The 22555-nt window shown below is 43.3% G+C and overlaps 1 protein-coding gene across 2 annotated transcripts in view; it reads left to right on the top strand.

The window, feature by feature from the left end:
- Positions 1-22555, top strand: part of Myo3b (myosin IIIB) — a 283449-nt gene that overhangs the window by 160684 nt on the left and 100210 nt on the right. For both annotated transcript variants that reach the window (XM_075984938.1, XM_075984937.1), the window contains exons 23-25: positions 7621-7700; positions 9122-9199; positions 9733-9938. In XM_075984938.1, the coding sequence (XP_075841053.1) occupies positions 7621-7700; positions 9122-9199; positions 9733-9938 (364 nt within the window). The remainder of the gene's footprint in view (positions 1-7620; positions 7701-9121; positions 9200-9732; positions 9939-22555) is intronic.

Genomic DNA, 22555 nt, shown 5'->3' with positions numbered 1-22555 from the left:
ATCCGTTTGCTTTGGTGCCAGTGTGTGCACGGCGAAGCTGTAAACCCCAGCTGTGCGGAGTAACAATTACGAACTTCACTGGCTTGCACATGTGAGGCCTCAGTAAACGAAATTAAGTGTTGCTTTACTGCACTCGAGGGCAGGAGGCCGGGAGGTAGAAACCGCTGAGATTTTATTAGGAGCCAATATTAGGAGAGTGGGCTCCATTCTTCATGCTCCACAGGGAGTTCAAACGATAAAGAAACCAGATGAACTGTCTTCCAGTGGATGCGGTTTGGCTTAGCCATCCCAACTGGTTTCTGGTCACCACTGGGATATATTGGCTGATCTGATGTAGTCTGTAAGTACCTCCACCCTCCACCGCCAGAATATCTGAAACAGTGCTTTCTAATGTTGCAACCCTTTAATAAAGTTTCTCACATTGTGCTGACGCCCCCAACCATAGAATAACTTTGTTGCCACTTGATAACTGTAATGTTGCTACTGTTACGATTCATAATGTAAATATTGGATAGACAGGATATCTTAGTGTTCTATTACTGTGAAGAGACGCCATGACCATGGCAACTCTTATAAAGGAAAACATTTAATCGGGGTGACTTGTTTACAGTTTCAGAGGTTTAGTCCATTATCACCATGACGGAACATGGTAGCATTCAGGCAGACATGGTTCGGGAGAAGTAGCTGAGGTCCTACATCTTACAGGCAGTGCAGGAAGTGATCTGTCTCAATGGGCATGACTTGAGTAACACACTTCCTTCAATAAGACCACACCTATTCCAACATGGCCACACCTCCAAATACTGCCCCTCCCTTTGGGGGACCATTTTCTTTCAACCCACCACACAGGATATCTGATATGCGACCCCTTATGGGGGTTGTGACCTGTAAACTGAGGATCACTGATCTAGAAGGAATGGGGTGCCATCAGTTCCATCAATTTCATCAGTCACTCAGTGGTTTGCCTATAATATCAAAGTGCAACCACAGTTAAGTGACCACGGTTGAGTTCAAACAGGTGAGGAGCTGCCTAGTGGTTGCTGCTCAGAGCTCTGACCTTGAGCAAGAAGCTTCGGCACCCTGTGCCTTAGTTTCCTTCCTTGGTGGCCTGATGAGATGACTTGAGGTATTATCGTACTAAGTAATTAATTTTAGACACTAAGTGAGGTGTCTACCATATTGTAAATACTCAATAAATATTAGTAGTTATGTGGAGGAAACTATTCCGGTTTCCACAGTTATTTCCTTATTCTCTGGAAATTTTAAAGTAAGCAATGGATAATATTATACAGAACTATTAATCCCCTGTGTGTTGTTGGTACTTTATGATTTCTAGCTTTTGAAAGTTGTACCTTCAGGAGACTAACAGGGAAAGAATGAAGTAAGCTCTCACACATTAAATTTTCCACTTATTTATTTCTTATTTCCTAAGTAATTGTCCATTCCAACACTAATGAAGCTCTAGGCAATAGAAAAAAATGGGTATTCCATAAAATTCTACTTCACTGGAACCTTTAATTGATAGTATTTTCATAAATCTCATATGATGAATAGACAGGCCTTGAACTGATGACTTAACCACAACATTTAGCATCAACTCGAACTTGACCAACCAGAACCTCCGAGGTCTCACGTGGCTTCCATCAGCCTGCACCTCCACTGCAACTTCAACCCTGTGAACTACAAACTGAACAGACTCAGCAAACCTTAGTCCAGCTCTCTAGGTAATAAAATCCAGTTAGTTAAGCATGCAAGTGACCCAAGCCTTCTGAATAAGTGGCAAGTCTGAGACAAACCGCAGGCAGTGGGACCCTGGTTCTCACCATCCCTCCTCCCCTGAGACATGATTTCTCTGTGTAACAGCCCTGGTCATCCTGGGACTCTCTTTGTAGACCAGGCTGACCTTGGACTCACAGAGATCCTCCTGCCTCTGGATCTCACATCTTTAACCACTGCCCCTGTGCGATGCTAACATCACACAGCAGAAGCAAAGAGACACACGGAGGAAAGTGAGATGCGCTGTGGACTCTGAGGACTTTGAGTGACGTATAAATAAAATCCAGTACCACACAATTCATTCACGCGTGCATTCACACGCATGTATTGTTTGCCACGAGATAGGCGCATAGGGCTGAGCACAGGGTGTAGCCTGACAACAAAGTGAACTTCGGTGCTTGCCCCAGCTTAGAGGCAAAGGAAAGTCAAAGGTTCCGTGTTAATTAGATGTCTGGGTAGTTGTCAGTGCGGCATCATTTGTTTGCTTAGTTAGTTAGTTAGTTAGTTATGTGCACTTGTCTTTCGCCTGCATATCTTAGTGAGAGAATGAGAACCACTGGTACTCGAATTACAAACAGTTGTGAGCTGCCATGCGGGTGCTGGGACTTGAACCCGGATCACCGGGAAGAGCAGTCAGTGCTCTCAACCGCTGAGCCATCTCTACAGCCCTTCGTGTGGCTTCATTAAGGATTCATCTCTTTGCCTTTGGTGATAGGACATCAAGACATATTTAAATTGGAAATATTTGTCATTCTTATTTATCACTATTCATAATATCACACTAACTGCGAAAGTGCTTGATAGTTAATAATTTATCTTCTCCAGACATTGGGAAGACTGGCTAAAGAATCTGTGTTATGGAAGTTTGTCAAGAGACAGGAGTAGATACACTTAGTGTCTAAGATGTCTTGTTCTGATGCATTGTGACTTCTTTAATGAACTATTTTTCCTTTAGTGTCTGCCACGGGGAGGGTGGTTTATAAGTGTTTTTTATTTATTTTTGTTTTTTAAAAAATTTTTATTTATTTATTGTGTATACAATATTCTGTGTGCCTACAGGCCAGAAGAGGGCACCAGACCTCATTACAGATGGTTGTGAGCCACCATGTGGTTGCTGGGAATTGAACTCAGGACCTCTGGAAGACAAGGCAATGCTCTTAACCACTGAGCCATCTCTCCAGCCCTCAGTGTTTTTTATTTTTAAAAGATTTATTTATTTTCCTTTTATGTCATTGGTATTTTGCCTATGTGTATGTCTGTTTGAAGGTCCAGATTCCTCCCCTGGAAGTGAAGTTAGAGACACTTGTGAGCTGCCATGTGGGTGCTAGGAATTGAACCCTGGTCCTCTGAAAGAACAGCCAATGTTCTTACCTGTTGAGGTATCTCTCCAGCCGAGCTTACAAGTTCTACACCAGGTACTGAAAAAAATACTTTCAGATTAATGAAGAGGAACAGAAATAAACACTGAGTGGTTGTTTTCAAAGACCTTGTGATAGCTAAAAGGAAGGAAAGCGTTTTTTGCATCCCTAGAAAGTAATATTAATAGAAGGTAGCATATTTGCCTTGAACTGAAGGAACTCAGACCTGAGTGTGCTGACTGGCTTTAGCCCTGGGGTTAGCATTAAATTGCAATGCTCGTCAGGTAGGTAACCTCTGCTGGCTTTTACTCTCTATAGCTGCTGCTGCTTCCGCCTCCTCTGTCTTAAATCAGTAATTAATTGCATCCTAAGTTTATAGAAGTGAGAATAACTTAAACATTATTAAATAACAGGTCTCCTGTTTCTGTCTGGACCATCAGTGAAAGCTTTGGTTTGACTTTCTTCAAACACAGTTTCTAGAGTTGCTAATTATGTTAAAGATCTTTAAAATACAAGACAATTACAAGTCAATACAGGGGCTGGAGAGCTAGCTCAGTGCTTAAGAGCGCTTGTTGAGGACCTGGGTTTGGTTCACAGTTCTTAACTCCAGTTTTAGGGGATCCGATGTCTTCTGACCTCTAAGAACACCACTAGGCATGCATATGGTGTACATACATTCATGCAAACAAGAAATTCATACACATTAAATAAAATAAATAGAACTAAATTAAAAGTTTAATTTAAAGCAGTACAAACCAGGACAGCTGTTTTTTTAGGTTTCTGAATTTCTCACATGCGTTGTTAGAGCTGGAGTCGGGTAGTCAGAACAGCGAGTTTGTTACCTGGGTGTTTCTTCTTTTCTAATTCATCCATTCATTACTGTTAGTGCGTGTGTGGTGTGTGCCTGCCTGTGTTCACTGCGGCGTACGTGTGGAAGTCAGAGGACAGCTTTTAAGAATTGGTCCTTGATAAAGCACGCTCTCTTGTTTCTCCCGTGCCACAAACTGCAAGCTAGGCGGTCTAGGACATTTCAGACGACTCTCCTGTCTCTAGCCCCATCTTGCTCAGGAATACTGTTCTCCAAGTTTCCTTTGAACAAGTGTGGACAGGCTGGTTTCTTAGTTCTTCTTGATTCCTTTACTCCACCAAATGATGGCCCCCTTCTCTCTAAGTATATCATCTATTCTCTTTCCCAAGAGATTTAGCAATGTCTACATGGGCAGGGACGTTGTTTACCACTCTGCCTCTTTATTAATATCAACACCGACAGTCATGGATGAATGCCAGGAAGGAAAGCAAAACAAACAAACAAACAAACAAACAAACAAGAACAAAATCTATCATCATACATTCTGTGCTCCTTGGGCTCTTGCTGCCCAAAGATTGTGGCAATTTTAAATTTCCTCAACATATCAAATCTACAAGTAGTCCCGGTTGCAGACTTAGATGGTCATAAAAAGAAAAGTGCTTTTTAACATATAAAATACTACAGTGTGCTTTTACACAGGGGCTGACTTTAGTTTTTTGTGTTTTATTAGCTGCCCTGTTAGAAACTCCAGGGAGTATATCTGAGTCACTGCAACCATCAGAGCAGCGTAGGTCTGCCCTGAGCCAGCTCTCCACAGGTTGTCAACACAACTCATGATTCTAGTCAATAAGGAAGACTAAAGCTTTGGAGGAAGGCAGAATTAGTTGAGAAATCAAGGTTGAATCTGGTAGGTCTTTCCAAGTGGGGTCCTCATTAGGATTGGGTAATCAGCCAACAGCATTCAGGGGAGGGAGTGGGTGTTTGGGGGCGAGAGCAATGGGTTTAACCAGCAAGGGGAGGGCTAGAAGTGGGGGTTTATAGAACTCTCTCTCATCAATCTTTTTTGATACTGCTAGAGCCTTCAAGAAACCCATCCTAGCCGGCAGTGGTGGTGCACGCCTTTAATCCCACACTAGGGAGGCAGAGGCAGGCAGATCTCTGAGTTCTAGGCAAGCCCGATCTTCAAGAGCTACAGAGAAGCTCTCTCTCGCTCTCTCTCTCAAAACCAAAAAAAATAAAAAAAAAAAAAAGAAAGAAAGAAAGTCCGTCCCTGCCATGAACATTCAGCATTCACTCAGGAGGGAGACTCCCTCAAATGAAGCTGGCACCAGAGTCAGAACCAGCACGGCCTTTGTAAAGTAGACCCGAAGGTGTGCTTTTCCTAGCCAGTGTGAGCTGGCTGTAGGCTGCCGGTGCCCTACAGCAAGCTCAGACAGCCCAGAGGGGCAGCAGAGGGCACTGAAGTCTGTGGAATTACTGAGAACAACCACCCTGCTTTGGGGGCAATAATTGAGAGGTACCTAGAGGTGAGAAGTCCTCAAGGCAGGAAACGACCACCTTTTAAAGTCCCACCTCTGTTTCTCAGACCACCGTCTCTTTTCCCTTTAACATGGAAGCAGGAAAATAGCCCGGGTTCAGATTCCTGCAGAGGATCTCAATTCCATTACTGCTCCTTCTCAAGTCTCCTTCCCCAGCTAGGGCAACATTGGTGCTCACAGTTTCCCACAGGCACAGGAAGAGCCTGGGGTCAGGAGGGTTGCTCAGCTGTGAAGAAGCCACCTGGGTGAAGCACCCAGGATGCTTAACATTTGAAAGGAGTGTGAACACTGTATTTACATATAAATGAAAATGGAAAGTTCTTACAGGTTAGGTTTCTGGAAGGTGTGTGCGGCGGGGCGCATGGCTGGAATCTATTGTTTACTCGCGCTGTAAATCCTTTGAAATGTGTTAAAATGCTTCCCACTCATTATAAAGCTCCTGCCATCCCCCGGATTACGACTTTGATGTCACCAATCCTGCTTCAAAGGGTCCTTCGCAGGCTATTAATCACAGTTTAGCCTCTGAAGATATCAGCAGAGAAAAACATTTGGACGACTCCATGCTAGACTTGCTAAAACTTTGAGATCCCAAGCGTCTTGCAGATGCACACATCCTTGCTTTGACAAGTTCTCATTCTGTTACACAATCGAATGACTCTGTTAGGAAAATGCAGACTAATGTTTCCACACAGGGGTTGGTGGACGGTAAATAGGGAAGGGAGGAGAGAGGCTAGAGGCTCCTCGGCCCTCAAAGTTAAGTCACAGGGATGAGTGTGGCCAGGAGCTGGCCCAGGTCTGTTGGCGCTTGCTTTTCACTGACTGATGCTCGCAGAGGCCAATGGAGAGCTCGCCATCTTCCCTCACCTTCTACATGACGCTTGAAGACCTACAGGGGTTGCTTACGGCAAATGGTAATAGTGAGCCTGCCGGACACTTGTCCAAAGGCCTGGGAGCAGAAGCCTTTCAGATTTGGGAGTTTCAACATTTTAGATTTGGATTTGAGAATATTTGCATCTGCATAATGGGCTGTCTAGGGAATGGGACCCTAGTCTAAACACAAGATTTAGGTTCCGAATATATGTGTATATGTACCTGCAGGTGATTTATACCGTATGTATATGTGTGTATATTATTAATGTATAGACACATAAATATGTGATATAGGTTGTATATATGCATACTATACCTATGTGCATATATACACATATCTTGGAGCTGTACCACCAGTTCCTATTTTATACAATATACACAGTAACTTTTTTTTGTTGTTGTTTTTTTAAAACAGGGTTTTTCTGCATAGCCCTGACTGTCCTGGATCTTGCTCTATAGACCAGGCTAGAATTGAAGTCACAGAGATTTGCCTGCCTCTGCCTCAAAAATGCTGGGATTAAAGGCGTGCACCACCATGCTCAGCTATAATATTTTATGTATGTGGCTGGGGATATAGTTCAGCACCAGGGCCCGGAGAGCCAACACTTAGCAGGCACAAGGCTCAATCTCTGTTCATCAAGGTACTGATAATTGTATAGCTCTGTGCATGGAACAAAGTTCCAGGTGGGGTGGGGCGGTTCCACTTAGGGCATCCTGTCAGTGCTCAAAAGTTTTGCCTCCAGGAACATTTGGAGATTGGGTCTTCATATTTAGGGATGCTCAACTGGTGTCATTAGATTACATTCATTGTCAAGACCAAAATTTCCTATGGAAATTTTACAGCCTCCAGTCTTTTATTTAATTTTTCAATATTCAACCAGTCGAAAGTTTTTGGCTTTCTGGTGTGTGTGTGTGTGTGTGTGTGTGTGTGTGTGTGTGTGTGTGTGTGATGTGTGTGTATGAGCGATGGCACAGGAACGCCATGGCACACTTTCGGAGGTCAGAGGACAACTTGCAGTAGTTGTAGTAACCAGTTTTCTCTTTCCACCAATGTGGGACCCAGAGATTGAATCCAGGCTGTCACAGAGCAAACACCTTTACCCACTGAACCATCCTGCCAGCTCAAATGTTTTCAATTTTCTTTTACTTCTTAGGATACTGATCAGAAAACTCAGAAAAATACAAGGACATAAAAGGAAAAATTATTCATAACTCAGTTCTTTAACCTTTTCTTCAATTTAAACATTTTTGTTTTGTCTTTTTTGCTCAGGTAATTTGGCCCAAACAAGAGCTAGGATCACAGCATCTTCAAGATCTTTGCCTCCACATTTCAGTGCTGGGAAAGCCAAGGTGAGCAGCAGATCGGTACCACTGACGGGGTTGGGAGAGGATGCTGCCTCAGAGCTAATGACGGGGTGGGCAACCCTGCGTCTCTCCGTCCGTCCCTGACTGCACAGTGTGCACACGAGACTGGAAGTGTTCAGGAAACAAGGGCAGTTCTGAAAATTTAGAAAACTCGAATTGTGGGATCATTACAGTCCTGATAGTCAGAAAAAATAATACCTAACATAGAGAAGAACAACATGTGAATGAGGCCTTTCCAGGAAGAGATAAAGCAGTTTTCCCTGAGAGCATCGCCACCCCGCAGAAGGTAAGGAAACCAGCTAGAATCGGCGAGGAGAAGAAGAATCAAACCCACTCCTGCCCTCCAAAAGTGAGTTATGCAGGGCCACGCTAGGAGGGCTCATAAATATCCTACCATAAAATAATACCTAACTGTTCTGCTCTTCCAACTGATGTTTAGACAGGACCTCAAGGCCCACCTGATTGATGTCGATTGGGTAGACAGTCCTCCCACTCGTCTGTGGTTGGGCTTTCCACAGAAAGCTTTAGCTGCCAGTGGTCAATCGTGATTCCAAATATTAACTCAGGTTGCTTGCAATGTACTGCTATGATCATTTTCATCCTGAAGTGCCTTCCAGTCAGCCCAGGTGGTTGCAGAGATGACAGGCAACGGGTTATACCATTTGGGAGCTTCCCGATTGATTTGGTACCCAAACTGCTGCCTGCAGGAAGCAGGTGGGAACTGCGGTGATAGGAGCAAGCTGGGCATCAGCTCTGATGGTTGGGATGTTCCAGATGCTGGCCTGATTCTCTGTGGTACAGCTGGGCTTGTGGTCTGCTACGGGTCGGTTGTGGAATGTCTTTCACAGGTTCATGAGTTTGGTCCCCAGCTGGGGGCATTTTGGGAGGTTATGGAGCCTTCAGCAAGCGACTCTATCAGGAGAGACTAGGTTGCAAGGGGATAGGCTTTGAATGTGAAATACTGGCCTGGTTGCAGCCTGCTTCCTGATCCTGGAGATGAGACAGGCCCCCTCATACTTCCACCGTCAAGTGACTCCCTGCCACCATCTCCCTCACTACGATAGACTCTATCCCCTCAAACCAGAAGTCAAAATCCTTCCACCCAAAAGTTGCCTCTTTACAGTACAGTGTTTTATCATAGCAACCAAAACATAACTATACAGGTTCCATGTCTTTACAATTGCATGGCCTCATGGGCCTTTGTCCAGTTTCCTTAAGTGTTACACATCTCTCCTTCTCCTCTGCCTCCTCCTCCCCTTTTAAAAATGTCTTTCAGAATGTGCACAGTTGTGTCCCAAATCCTCCACTTCTCGAGGTTTTTGACTAACCAGCCCTCCAGGTTTTGAAAACTGAAGGAACTGTCCACATCCTCAAACCATTTCCCGTTTCTTCCACCCTGTCTCCAGGTAGACACCCTGGAGATGATCCGTCATCCAGAGGAAACCACCAACATGAAGAGACAAACCATGGCTTCTTACTTCCGGGTATGAAGGCTCTGCTCTTCCTTCTTCCGGAAAGGACTAGCCCAGCCTTCCCATGTGTCTTACTCAATGTTCTACTGCTGTGAGGAGACACCATGACTGTAACAACTCTTATAAAGGAAACCGTTTCATTGGGTGGTTTAGTTTCAGAGTTTTAGCCCATTGTCATCAAGGCTGGAATCATGGTGGCATGCAGACAGACATGATGCAGGAGAGGTAGCTGGGAGTTCTGCATCTGGGTTGGTAGGCAGCAGGAAGGAGAGAAAGACACTGGGCCTGGCTTGAGCATTTGATACCCAAATTCCTTCCTCCAACAAGGCCACATCTCTTAATCCCTGTCAAGTAGTGCCACTCCCTAATAACCAAACCTTCAAATATGTGGGCCTGTGGGGGCCATTCCTATTTGAACCACCATACCATGTGAGGTCCAGACATGACAGACTCCATGAAGCCAAGTCTCCCTGTTCTGATGGCCGTCACAGGCCCCTGTGAGTGGCACCTCCTTTCTCATCTCATGTTTGTTTTCTCCCTGCAAGTACTCTCTGATGGATCTGCTCTCCAAAATGGTGGTGGGACAGCCCCACTTCGTGCGTTGCATTAAACCTAACGATGAGCGCAAGGCCCTGCAGTTCTCCCAAGACAGAGTCCTGGCCCAGCTTCGCTCCACAGGGATCCTGGAGACAGTCAGCATCCGCAGGCAGGGCTACTCCCACCGAATCCTCTTTGAAGACTTTGTGAAAAGGTCAGTGTTCTTGGGGATACATCCTGTATGCTAGCTTCACCCTGTCTGCCTCTGTCCCCCGGGGGAGGCAGATCCTTCTCCCCAAACCCCTCCCAGATCTTCCCTCTAAACATGTAATTGTTATTAATACCAGCCATCATTTACTGGTTTCAACACTGTGTTTTTATTGTGTTCCAGCTACACTGCAGAAAACTTGAGAGTGGTTAGGCTGACTTCTGATCACATTTTTAAAAAATGTTCATAAATATTTTATATTAAATTCTCGGGTCTCAAATTCTCTGGATGTTCCACTGTAGTCCTTCCTAGTCGGGCCCATATTCTGGAGTACTTGGATGTGCCCAGTGCCCGCTCCACTCTTAGGGTCCAATGCATCACACCATATCAGTGGTAATCAGTGCCCTCCTCCACCTAAGATGTACAAATCCAGGGCATTTTAGGCACTGTCCTTAAATGTATGGTCTCGTTTGTCTAAAGAACAGTCCAGTGAGCTAGCCTTGTTCTTTTCTCTGCTTTTAAGGCGAGGAACTTAGGACACACAAGTAACGTGACTTTCCCAACATCCCGTTTATTGGAAATGGGATCCCAAAACCCAGGGTTAGAAATGGAAGAGCCAGGATTTGAACACCAGCAGGCCAGTTTCATCTTCCACTTTTTTTTTTGTTTGTTGTTTTGTTTTTTGAGACAGATTTTCTCTGTAGCTTTGGGACCTGTCCTGGAACTAGCTCTTGTAGACCAGGCTGGCCTCGAACTCACAGAGATCGCCTGCCTCTGCCTCCCGAGTGCTGGGATTAAATGTGTGCGCCACCACCACCCGGCTTCACCTTCTACTTTTTAATCTTTCCAAATGAATGCCTTTGGTCCGTGTTTATTATGAAACATAAATCACAAGGGTGTGTGTGTGGCGGTTTCCAAACTCAGAAGCTGCCTTATCTAAGGAAGCTAGCGTGTTCTGTCCACAGCTGGTTCAAGTGTACCTTGGTGTGTCACATAGTCACAGGCAGGACTTTACTGAAGAAATAGTCAGTAACACTGCAGCAACAAAAGCCACCTTTGAGAAAGAAGCACACCTATCAGAGGATGCCAGAGTGTAGCAAGAAAATCTCATAAACTCTGCCTTGGCCATACAGTCCTTTTATTCCCATTCTGATATTATATACATACATACATGTGTTTGTGTATGTGTAAAATACATATATTTAAAATTACCTTGAATATATACATGGTATCTTACTCCATCGAATCTTCCAAACTCTGCTAAGTTGCATGGAAAAGTAAAAGGGAAAAAAATTTTTGCAAATAAGATTTTCTAAATTTAAAATAAGAATGGAAAAAATATTTAAATGTACCTGTAAGCCCTTTTTTTCTTTTTTCAGTCTTAAATTTGGAGCTGTACAAAGGGGGAGCAAAGATAATTTTAGCTCCTGAATGTAACTATTTTTAGCCACAAAGTACTGAATACATGAAAACATTTAAGAACACCGGTCAAATGCTAAACAGACTGGTCCCTCTTTGTTCATGATCAGAAAACCATTAGGCAGATATGAACAAGAGTTTCAAAATGTCAGGGAATCTGAGGGTATCAAAGATTTCCGAGCCAGCAAGCTAATTGGTATTTTGAACCGTTTTGAACAACTGAACAACAAAATGGATGAGCTAGCAATTTCCCCCTTGATGTTATTCAGCAAATAGAAGCTTCTTATCTCTCCTCTCAGAGTGCTGTTTTGTCAACTCTTAGCAGGAAATAGGCAGACAAAATAATCAAAGGCAGGGAACAGAGGCAGGAGGCTTATCAAACAGAGGTAAATAAAAGGTAAATGCTTCCTTAAGTTTGCTCTCTAATTCTTCCTGTTTTCTGATACTCGAGCCTGAGACCTGAAAGGTCCTGTTTCTCCTGGTTATGTTGTGCCCTTCTGGAACCAGGACCTTCATCCGGCTAGCCCTGCATCACTCCAGTCTTTGCAGGCAGCAAAACCTAAGCACTCCCTTGCTGGGTCCTCTTTGAATTTCCTGGCAGAGTGCCTTGGAAGAGCCTTGTCTTCTCCCATGGATGGCCTTTGAGGAAAGGGGAGCCATCCACACCGGCTCACCCACAGAGCCAAGTGAGTTGGACATCTTCACAGGCTTTCTGGAAGCCAGGCTGTTGAAGATGTCACAGAACAAAGTGTGGCTTCCTTGTTTCCTGGTCAGTGGACTCAGAGGCAGGTTTCCTAAGAAGGTCGGCCCTGTGTGGACACACTGGCCTGCAGGTGTTGAGTGTACACTGGCAAAAAAAAAGGGTCAAAGCTAATGGTTTGTTTACTCCAGAAAACCGTGCACTTTAATAAAGAGATCCGAGCTCTAGTCTCCTTTTGGACATATTTGGCAAGTAATCCAACACAATAAAAGCTGTTCTCATCTGCCTGGCAAGAAGGCGTGCTGTGCCAGATGATGTCACACCGCTTGCAGTCACGTCTCCTGAGTAGGAGGCCTGTACCCACCAGGACTCAGTCCCCAGTGGCTGTTGAGTCAATACACAAGGAAGCTCTTGTTTTCTCTTCTCCCATAGCACTGGGGTCAAACTCTCAGTACCTAAGTAGTGGGTCACAGCCATCTGTAACTCCAGTCCCAGAGGATCTGGCACCCTCCTCTGACCTGCATGAGCATAGGCATGCCTGTGATGCACAAACATACACGCAAGCAAAACATCCATACATGAAATAAACGATACTAACAGCTTTTTTTTTTTTTAATAAATTGGCTTTATCAACTGACACACTCCCATCAGCAGTTTTATGAGGAAGCCAGTTTAGCGTTGTCCTCATCAATGCTCACCGGTGTTGGTCTTTCCAGTTTAGCCATTCTAGTGAGTGTGGAGAAGTTTCCCCTTAGAGTCTGACTTGCATTTCTGCGGTGGTTAATGGCACAAAGCATCTCTTCATGTATGTGTTGCTCATTTGTAGGGCTTGTGTGAAGAATTGTTTAAGCCTTTTCCCCATGTTCCACTATTATTTGTATGTGTTCTGAACTCTAGTCCCTTAGACATACAAACATGTCATTCACAATAATTTTCTTCCATTTTCTCTGTGATCTTTTAAATTTCTCCTTTTCCTTCTAAGTTCTTCTCCCTTTCTTTCACCCCTTGCTCCTCCTCTTTCTTTTGGAGACAGAGTTTTACTATGTAGCTCTGGCTGGCCTGAAACTTGCTATGTAGATCAGACTGGACTTGAACTCACAGAAATCCACCTGCCTTGTTCCAAGTGCTGGGATTAAAGCCATCTGCCACCATACCCAGCGTCTTTTCAATTTCTTGATAGGTTCACTTGAAGCATAGTGTTTTTAATTTGGACGAAGTTCCATGTTTTCTTTCACGGTTTGTGCTCTTGGTGCCCTAATTAAACAACCACACAATCCAAGATTACAGAGATTTACCCATGTTTCTCTTTCTAATAATTATATAATTTGGGTGCTCCTATTTTATACCGACAATCCATCTTGCAATATTGTCTGTGTATGTATTAGGTAGGGGTCTTACTTTATTCTTTTGAGTGTGGCCATCAGCTGTTCCAACATTATTGTTTTTCTCTCCCTGAGTTGTTTTGGCATCTTTGTTGAGTGTCACTGAACCAAGAAACCATTTGGGTTTCTTTGGGAGCCTGAATTCCGTTTCATTTTATAAGCATTTTTGAACTCCTGTCTACCCTTCTACCAGAGCATCCTGAGTTTTTTGCTGTTTCACTCCCTGGGACGCCAGCATGGCGTTTATCTAGAATTCCACTGGAAGCATGCTGCTTCTGCTAACGCGACCATCAAGACCCCACTGGGGAAGTGTCAGCCCCACTGCCTGGTAAAAGGGAGTCTTCCTGCATTGCTGCTCTGCTTTCTCAGTCACTTCTTTCATCCTTCACCTCTCAGATCAACCTCCAATCAAATCTGAACTAGCTGAGTGTCCAGTCTGGCCCCACTTCTCCATACATTCCTGAGACTGGGAGAATGGATTAAGGAAAGAAATAGACAAGAGACAGAAGATAGAGTTGGGAGGGCTTTGTAACGCAAAGCTCTGAGTTTATTTCTCACAGTCCTTATATGCCCCAATCTAAAGGGGAGGGCACAAGACTTCTATAATACAAAGAACAAGCAAGCATAATTACCTTCTTACATCTCAAAACACCGGGTAACCTTGCCTTAAGTCAAACATCCTGTTATCTGGCCTTTGAGGAGCAAAGCTTCCAGTAGCCACACCTGTTGTTCATCCTTAAGGAACACAAATAGGTTTGAACTCTCTGACCTCTAGTCAAGATAGAATGGATCCAAAACTGTGGGCCCTTGCAGTTGAGACTTCTCAAAATACTGTATACTGCTCCATTCTTTGGTGTCTTTAGCACATTGCTGAGTCCTCAGTAACCTGGGTAAGCTGATTCCTTGGGACTTTAAGTAGAATTGTCTTCTCTGTGGTGCTCAATGTAATTTCCCCAGGCTGGGTTAGACGTCCCTAGGTGCACTTATTACCAAACACTCCCTTCAACCCTAACCACCTGGGAAGCACAACCATGGCTATGTCTGTCCTGCCCAATGTAGTACAGTTCAGGCTAGAAATATTTTAAAAATATTTGTGGAGTTGAATAAAAATCTCACTGTAGCTGGAGGTTCCTCATCCTACCTGGTCCTACAGACACTTCCAAAATAACCACTCAGATGTTTAATATTAATTGCAAACTGTTTGACCTATTAGCTCAGGCTTATTATTAACTAGCTCTTATCACTAAATTAACTAATTTCTGATACTCTATATTTTACCACAAGGCTCTTGCTTCCACGGCAGTGGCTGATGTCTCTCTTCTACTCCACCTTCTTTCTCCCTGTATTCAGTTTGGCTTTCCTGCCTAGCTATATTCTGCCCTGTCATAGGCCAAAGTAGCTTTATTCATCAGCCAATAAAAGCAACACATATTCACAGCCTACAGAAGGGCATCCCCCATCATTTCACCTCTCCTTCTCTATTTTACCATTTCTGACTGTTCCTCTGACCCCTGCTCTTTAGTTGATACGTGCATGTGACTGGCTTCACTGAGCTGTAAACTTATATTGCAATGTACATCGAAGATTGGCAGAGTGTGTGCTTTCAGGTTGTCATACCCTTTATCAGTAAGAGCGCAGAGAAAAAAAAATAAATTGGTTTTTAAAAGGTTCTAACCAAGTTTGGAAAATGTATTCTCATTTATTAGAGGTCACATAGAAAGAGTGATAAGTCAATTTGCCTTCCTCCTCTCTGAAACTACAAAAGATGTTTATAAAACTCAAATAGATCAAACTCCACAAGACACAGGAGACTATTGTGTCTCTGGATCCAGCTTCTTTTCTCTTGCCTCACCCCAACCTGCTCAGCTCACCTCCAGATGAAAGGAGCCACCTGGTGTGCCATGATATAGCATGGGTATATATCTCGTGGAGCGCTGTGGTATAGCATGGGTATATATCTCATGGAGCGCTGTGGTATAGCATGGGTATATATCTCATGGAGAGCTGTGGTATAGCATGGGTATATCTCATGGAGCGCTGTGATATAGCATGGGTATATATCTCATGGAGCGCTGTGATATAGCATGGGTATATATCTCATGGAGTGCTGTGATATAGCATGGGTATATATCTCATGGAGAGCTGTGGTATAGCATGGGTATATATCTCATGGAGAGCTGTGATATAGCATGGGTATATATCTCGTGGAGAGCTGTGCTTCAAAGAAGCCTGCTTGTTTATATGGTGCATTAGTCATGACTCTTTCAATGAAAAGTGACCAAAACTCAAACTAGCTGAAGCAAAAATTAAAAGGGAATAATATATTGGCTTATAAAATCCAGCACTGTGTCTGGATGCAGGACATCAAACAGTCGCACCAAGCCACTGCCACTCCTTTGATCTGCTCTGATTCTGAGGATTAATTCTTACACAACAAACTGACTGTAACTATTCAGATCACATGCCCGTCCTTGGACCAATCTCTAAGTCAAGGAAGGGCTTTGGGTGAAGTAACATGATAAGCTCAACCCCACTTGAATCATGTGTGAAGGGTCCCATTAAAGGAAAGAAGTGTGTGTGTGTGTGTGTGTGTGTGTGTGTGTGCGCGCGCGCGTGCGCGCAGTCCTATACCATAGATCACCCTAACCAAACAGAATCATTACCCTCACCTATCTACCTATATAGGCCCCTTAAAAAATTTCCTTTAAAAAAATTTGTGAACAAAAACTTTTGTTGACAACAGCTAGATGTTAACTTGAAAAATGAACTGTATACTGTTTGTTTTCATTCAAATATTTTCTTGGTTTTTGTTTGTTTTTTTTATACGATTTCATATACTTTGAAGATTATCAAAAAGAGTTTCCAATCCCACTTCCCTCCATCAATTCTGGCTCAGTTTGAATTAATCTTCTCGTATCTGACGTAGATCTCTGATCATGTCGGTACATTTTGTGATGTACCTGATGCATGAGGAACCATAGGGGGCCATGCCACTTTTCTTTATCAGGGTCTCCTAGTTGCTGTCTGCAAGTCTGTACATGGTCTTTGTCCTTTGTCAGGGTCTCCTAGTCATGATCTATAGTCTGCACATCGTCTCCTTTGTTATTTTCTTCCTGCAAAATTTTAGTCACTATTTATGATTTTCCTGACAAAAATTTCTTTTTGTTTCTTGAGGCCTGGATTTTCTTTCTTCCTACACCAATATTTACTGAGCTCTTGGCCAGCTGCCTCTGGGTTCTGATTGCATCTGCCATCTTCTCCCTTTTAGAACAGTAAAAAAAGTTCCTTATTCCTTGTGACAGTGGGTGTTGTGTCCTGGGGCAGAGGCGTGGGGGGTGTGTTCTAAGCTGACTCAAATTTGACTTCTGAGTAGAATTGTAGCTCTCCAGCATAGCCCTGATTCTCACCCTGGCCTCAAAGATGGCACCGTCTGGCTAGCTACCCACACGGATACAGATTCCTTGGTGTTCATTCAATAAACAAGGTGGCATTTGCCCCAGTAAGATTCCAATGAGCTTGACTTCTAGATCAGCTCCCAGGATTCTGGAGTCCAGTGCAGGAAGAGAGCAAGTAGTCTCTGCATTCTGGATGTGCAAGCACTCACTCAATTATTCTCAGCTTTGAATGATTACATCCAAAATCTTCTACTCTGGGAAATCATCCTCAAGAGCTAGAGAGAAAAATCTGAGATTATGGCTACTTCTTCATCAACTTTCTTAATTTTTTTAAATTTAATTTAGTCTGTATGGCTATTATGCCTGCATGTGTGTCTATGCACTACATGTGTGCCAGGTGCCCATAGAGGCCAGAAGAGGGGGTCAGATCTCCAGGAACTGGAGTTTGAGATTGTTTGAGCTACCATGTGGGTGCTGGGAATTGAACTCAGGACCTCTGGAAGATCAGCCAAAGCTCTTACCTGCTGAGCACTCTCAGCCCATGATGCATTTTTGTTGTTGTTGTTTTTCAAGACAGGGTTTCTCTGTGTAACATTCCTGACTGTCCTGGAACTCGCTTTATAGATCAACCTGGCCTCAAACTCACAGATATATGTCTGCTTCTGCCTCCCGAGTTCTGGGATTAAAGGTGTGCATCACCACACCCAGCTGAAGAAAAATTTAAAAAGCAAGTAATTCAGTGCAAATCATTTTTCTTCCATTGCATACTCGTTTCTTTTTATAGATTATTACTTCATTTTTTGACCCCAGACATCCCAGTTTCTCATACCATGAGGCAGTCCAGCAAAGGAAAGACTTTTCTGTCTTATGCTGTCTTTTTTCTTTTTTTCCTGTTTATTTTTCTCAGTTGCATGCATTTGTTTATTTTGTGGGAGATGAGAGTGTGCTCATGCCATTGTACCTGTGTGGAGGTCAAAGGACAACTTGCAGGAGTCAATTTTTTCCTTCTACCATGTGGGTCTTGGGGGTCCTGGGAAATGAACAGGTTGTGAAGCTTAGCAGAAAATACTGTTGCCTGTTGAGCCAATGAGTCAGCCCTTGCCTTCTCCATTGGAGGAGGTTTGACTTGAGATCTCACTAACGTGAACAATACATTGTGTTTTCTTCTTTCCAATCATCCCATCATGTGGTTTAATAGTTCTCCTTTCCTTTTGTATGCCTTCCCTTCGTGATTAAAATGAAATTAAGGAAGAGTGAGAAACATGTTAAGTTTCCTGTTGTCATAGCAAATGTACAAGAGTAAAGAAGCATGAGTCCAGCTGTGGATTGGTGGATCAGTTAGTACATTTTATATTCATCATGGGTCCGAGTTCCTCAGGAGCTGAGAAACCAGAGATGGGATCCAATAATCCTATTGTTACTTGGAGTATTTTTCTATCCCCCCCACCACCACTTGGGCTCTTCCTTTGTACCTAAGTTTGAAATTCTGATCCTCTATCAATCAAATTAGTCTGTTCTTTTCCAATTTAGTCACATCCAAGTTCTCAGGACAGAGGCAGAATGTAGCCAGATTCTTGCCCCCACTTCCCAAGTGTTGGTATTATACACATGCACTACCAGGCCAGCTAAAGTTTAGATTTCTGTTACAAATTAATGTATAAATGAACAGCCTTTATTGCTGTCTCCCAGTCTCACCGTGGCTTTCTTCCTTCATTTAAACTTGCAAAGCGTCAGCAGCAGAGTCAAAAACATTAACACATACCTAGTGCGTGCCAAGAGTTGTCATGTGATATTAGTCACATGACACATTAGATGGGCCTTTAAGAATGTCTGTGCAGGGTTTTTCTTAATTTCATCAATATGAACGTTGGAGGACCCATTCATTGTGGACACCACCATTCCTCTCGGTAGGGTATCCAGGACAGAGTAAAACTGGAGAAGGTGAGCCATGCACTAGAAAACACATATTCCTCTCTGGGTCTTGACTGTGACTGGTCCTCTCGCGCTCCTGTCATTTTGACTTCAGTGCTGTGATGAACTATAATCTGAAACTCGTGAACTAAAATAAACCCTTTCTCCCTTCAGTTGCTTTTGTTGGGCTATTTTATAACAGCAACAGGGAGAGGCACTAAGACATGCAATGAGTAATAGAACATCAGAGAAATATATAATCCCAGGCCTTCAGCACAACTTCTTATCCCAAGGCCTAAGGATGTAATAGATATAATTATTTTTTCTGGTTTGGTAGCAGATGGTGGCCAGCTGTTCACTTTCTTTACTGAAGGCTAAACACAAAGGGAGAAAGAAAAATAAAATGGCTTATGGCAAATATAAGAACTTAATAAATGAAATCTGGAATTTTAGACACATAAAGGGAAGTGGGCAATTGGGGGTAATTATCAAATTATCCCGGCAAAATTGCTGTGCTACATCTGTTATCTACATGAAAGAAAACTATTTATGTGGATTGGATTATTTAGATAATTATCCAATGTTTTGGGGTCTCTGATGAGCTGGGCTGGATGGTCATGGATGGAGACAGAGAATCCACAATGACTACTGGAGACAGGAAAAGGTCCGTGACTCTTTACCACGTGATCACGACTCTGCTACTTGGGGGTAAATGATATTGATGCGATTTGTAGATTTATAACCCTTTGACCAGGACTTGGGCCTGAACACAAGACTGAACAATAACAATCTTTATCTAATGTTTTAAATTATGTTTAATTACGAAAATGTGTGGCTCATTTTCTCTAACATTATTATTTTATATATAAGACTGATTCCCCCCCCCCCCATATTCCTAATACCATTCCCCAGATTCTGCTCAAACAAGGTTTCTTTCTGCTGTTATGCTTTTGGTAGCCTTATACTTTCAAAGCACACACACAAACACACACACACACACGACAAGTAGGGTTTAGGGGAGAGGGGAAATCCCCATTTTGAGCTTAACTCAGATGCTACTTTTGTACCATTTGGAAGCTTGCCTTTCTATTTAATATTGCGCATTAACTGTAGATCCGTATAGTTCCTGTAGATCCATATAGCTCCTGTAGGTCTGTATAGCTCCTGTAGATCCGTATAGTTCCTGTAGATCAATATAATCCCACAGCTTTCACAGATTCCTTCCCACTTCCCCATGGACTCTTTGGTTCTTACCTAGCCCTTTCTCCGCTGTGGATATAGAAATTATCTCCAATTGCTAGCCACAGTACTTAGCAAACAGTCCTAAATACTGAACACGTGAGCGTTTCTGTAGGGTGGATGGACTCTGGGCAATTGACTTTTTCAGGAGGAAAATGACGATTTCCCCTAGAAACCCCCCTAAGTCATTTATGTTAAAGAGACAAGATGGTGGGATTTGTGGGGTCCCTTCTTTTCCTTCAGAGGCACTTTCACTGGGGGTTAGTCACCTTGTCTTGGATTCTGTTTCTTTCGATGGTTCTCCAACTTTCTCACCAAACACAGTCTCCTGGAGGGCTCTTTGAAAATACAGGCTCCTGGTCCATGCTCCCAGAGTCTCTGACTCAGTAGGAGTGTGTGCCTTCAGGAGATGGTGGGCACATTTACATTTTAGCAAGTTTCTAAGCATTGCAGCTGCCGCTGGCCTAGAACCACACTGAGAGGCACCCTACTAGGTGACTCTTCATAATGTCCTGTGGGAGAGAACTTGGCTGAGTTACTAAAAGCTCCAAACATACTTCCTAGGGGAAGTTTAGGAACCTTCACACTGATCTAAATGTTTCAACAGTAGTCCTGGGCTTTGGACAGTAGGCAATGGCAAACATGATTTTTAAAAGATACACAATTCTTTAGGCCAGGGGAGAAATCAGCATAGCATCTTTGTTAATAAAGCCTCCCAAAGGGTCCTCTGGTCCAACCATCTAGACAAAACACCTAGAAATTCCTTGACAATACCCTCAACTTTGTCAGTTAGCTTCCTGTGGACAGTTTCAGGGTCCAACATTCACCTCCTAACCCGCAAGGCACCCCGCCCCATGATCACTGCCATATCATGTGAACTCTGGGTAAAATCTGCTTCCAGAAGCTTCTGAACACTTGCCTCAGTTCTGTCCTCAGCATCACTGGATAAGTCATGCCTACGTGAGGTAATTGCCATGTTCCCTGAAGCCAGAGATGTCAGAGACATTTACTAAAGTGCAGACACCCATGGCCAACCCTAGAGATTTAGAGCATGTCGAAACCACAACACCTTTTTTTTTTTTTTAGCCTCTAGATGATTCTAGTCTAGGTGGTCTAGGTGGTCTGTACACAACCCTTTAAGAGACCTTGCTCTTCGTTTCTAAGCCCAATGCTTCCAGCTCCTCCAGTATCTACCATCATGACATGGTTTAAATTACCTCACTATCCTGATTGAATGCTGCCTGTCAGAATATCCCCAAATATACTCAGACCCCCACCACCCCCACCTTGGTGTAGTATTCTTCATAGGACATATCCCCACCCAAATTGGTGTCCTCCCCATTTTTGTTTAGTGTTTGTCTTCCCCATTATTATATAAGCTTCATGAGGGAAGGGAAGTGTCTACATTGCTCACTTGTACCAGTTAGCACCTCTACCAGTGTCTGGCCCATCGTGTATCAATTATCTTTTTCCTTGCTGTAACAAAACACCCAAGGCGGGCAGCTTATAAAGAAAAGAGGCTTATTTAGGTCATTTAGATCATATTGTTTTTGAAAGTTCAAGCTTATGGCACTAGCAAGAGATCAGCTGTGGGGAGTTTGTATCCTAGAGCCATGACAGTGGCCGGAAGAGTCCACATCTTGTCACAGGACATCAGAGGCATAGGTGACAGACTCAGGCTTTGGTAAGGATCCTTTCCAGGAGGCCTCCAATGACCTAACATTTCCTAATGGCCCCAGCTCTTAAAACTTTAGCTACCTCCAAAACCCACCACTTTGAGGACTGACCCTCAACCATAAGAGCCTGTTGGGAATACCTGAACTACAGATTGCACAAAATCGTATCTGTGAATAAGCAAAGGAGATGGAAAAACCAGCATAATACAGAAAACATGAAGACAGTGTAGGCAAACAAATTCTAAAATGACCCAGGTGAACTCCCACAAGTTGAACTTTGACCTCCACAGACGCACTTGGCATCAATGCGTACACACACACACACACACACACTCACACATACATACACAATAATAATAATAATAGTATAGTATAAATACATTGTTTTAAAAGAAAATGAAAATTAAGAGCACAGTTCAATAGTCAGCTCTCACATCCATGGGTTCAGTACCAACAGAGTTGACCAACTTGTCTTGATAATATTGTTTGAAAGTTCACATCTGTACTGAGCATGCACAGATTTTTTTTTCCCTCAAAACTCTGAACCTGAGCGTCCTAGAACCAGTATCCACGGATTCTGAGGGATATCTGTATCATTTGGCAGGCATCAGTAAGTTCAGACTCCTTGAACTTAGGTGGAGAGAAATAAATTCAAGTATTATAAATTGGTGTGACCTCTTAAAGAAAATGTTTTGACCTCTGGTAGAGTCTATTATGGACATATTCTACAAACTGGTATTTTACTTTTGAAAATTATTCATAGAAAAGGTGTCATATGTGGTTTGGGACTCACTAAGCCCATTAGGACTGCCCAGTGTTGTCAGCCCAGGAGCAAGGACTGCCAGACTTAAGATGTGACTGTGTGTGCCTTTTGGGCCAAGTCCCTCTAGCCTGGGTATTT

Source organism: Microtus pennsylvanicus, chromosome 9 (assembly GCF_037038515.1).
Source record: "Microtus pennsylvanicus isolate mMicPen1 chromosome 9, mMicPen1.hap1, whole genome shotgun sequence".
Classification (NCBI taxonomy): Eukaryota; Metazoa; Chordata; class Mammalia; order Rodentia; family Cricetidae; genus Microtus; species Microtus pennsylvanicus.
Note: the sequence above shows the minus strand (reverse complement) of the source record. Positions and strands in the feature narration are given on the sequence as shown.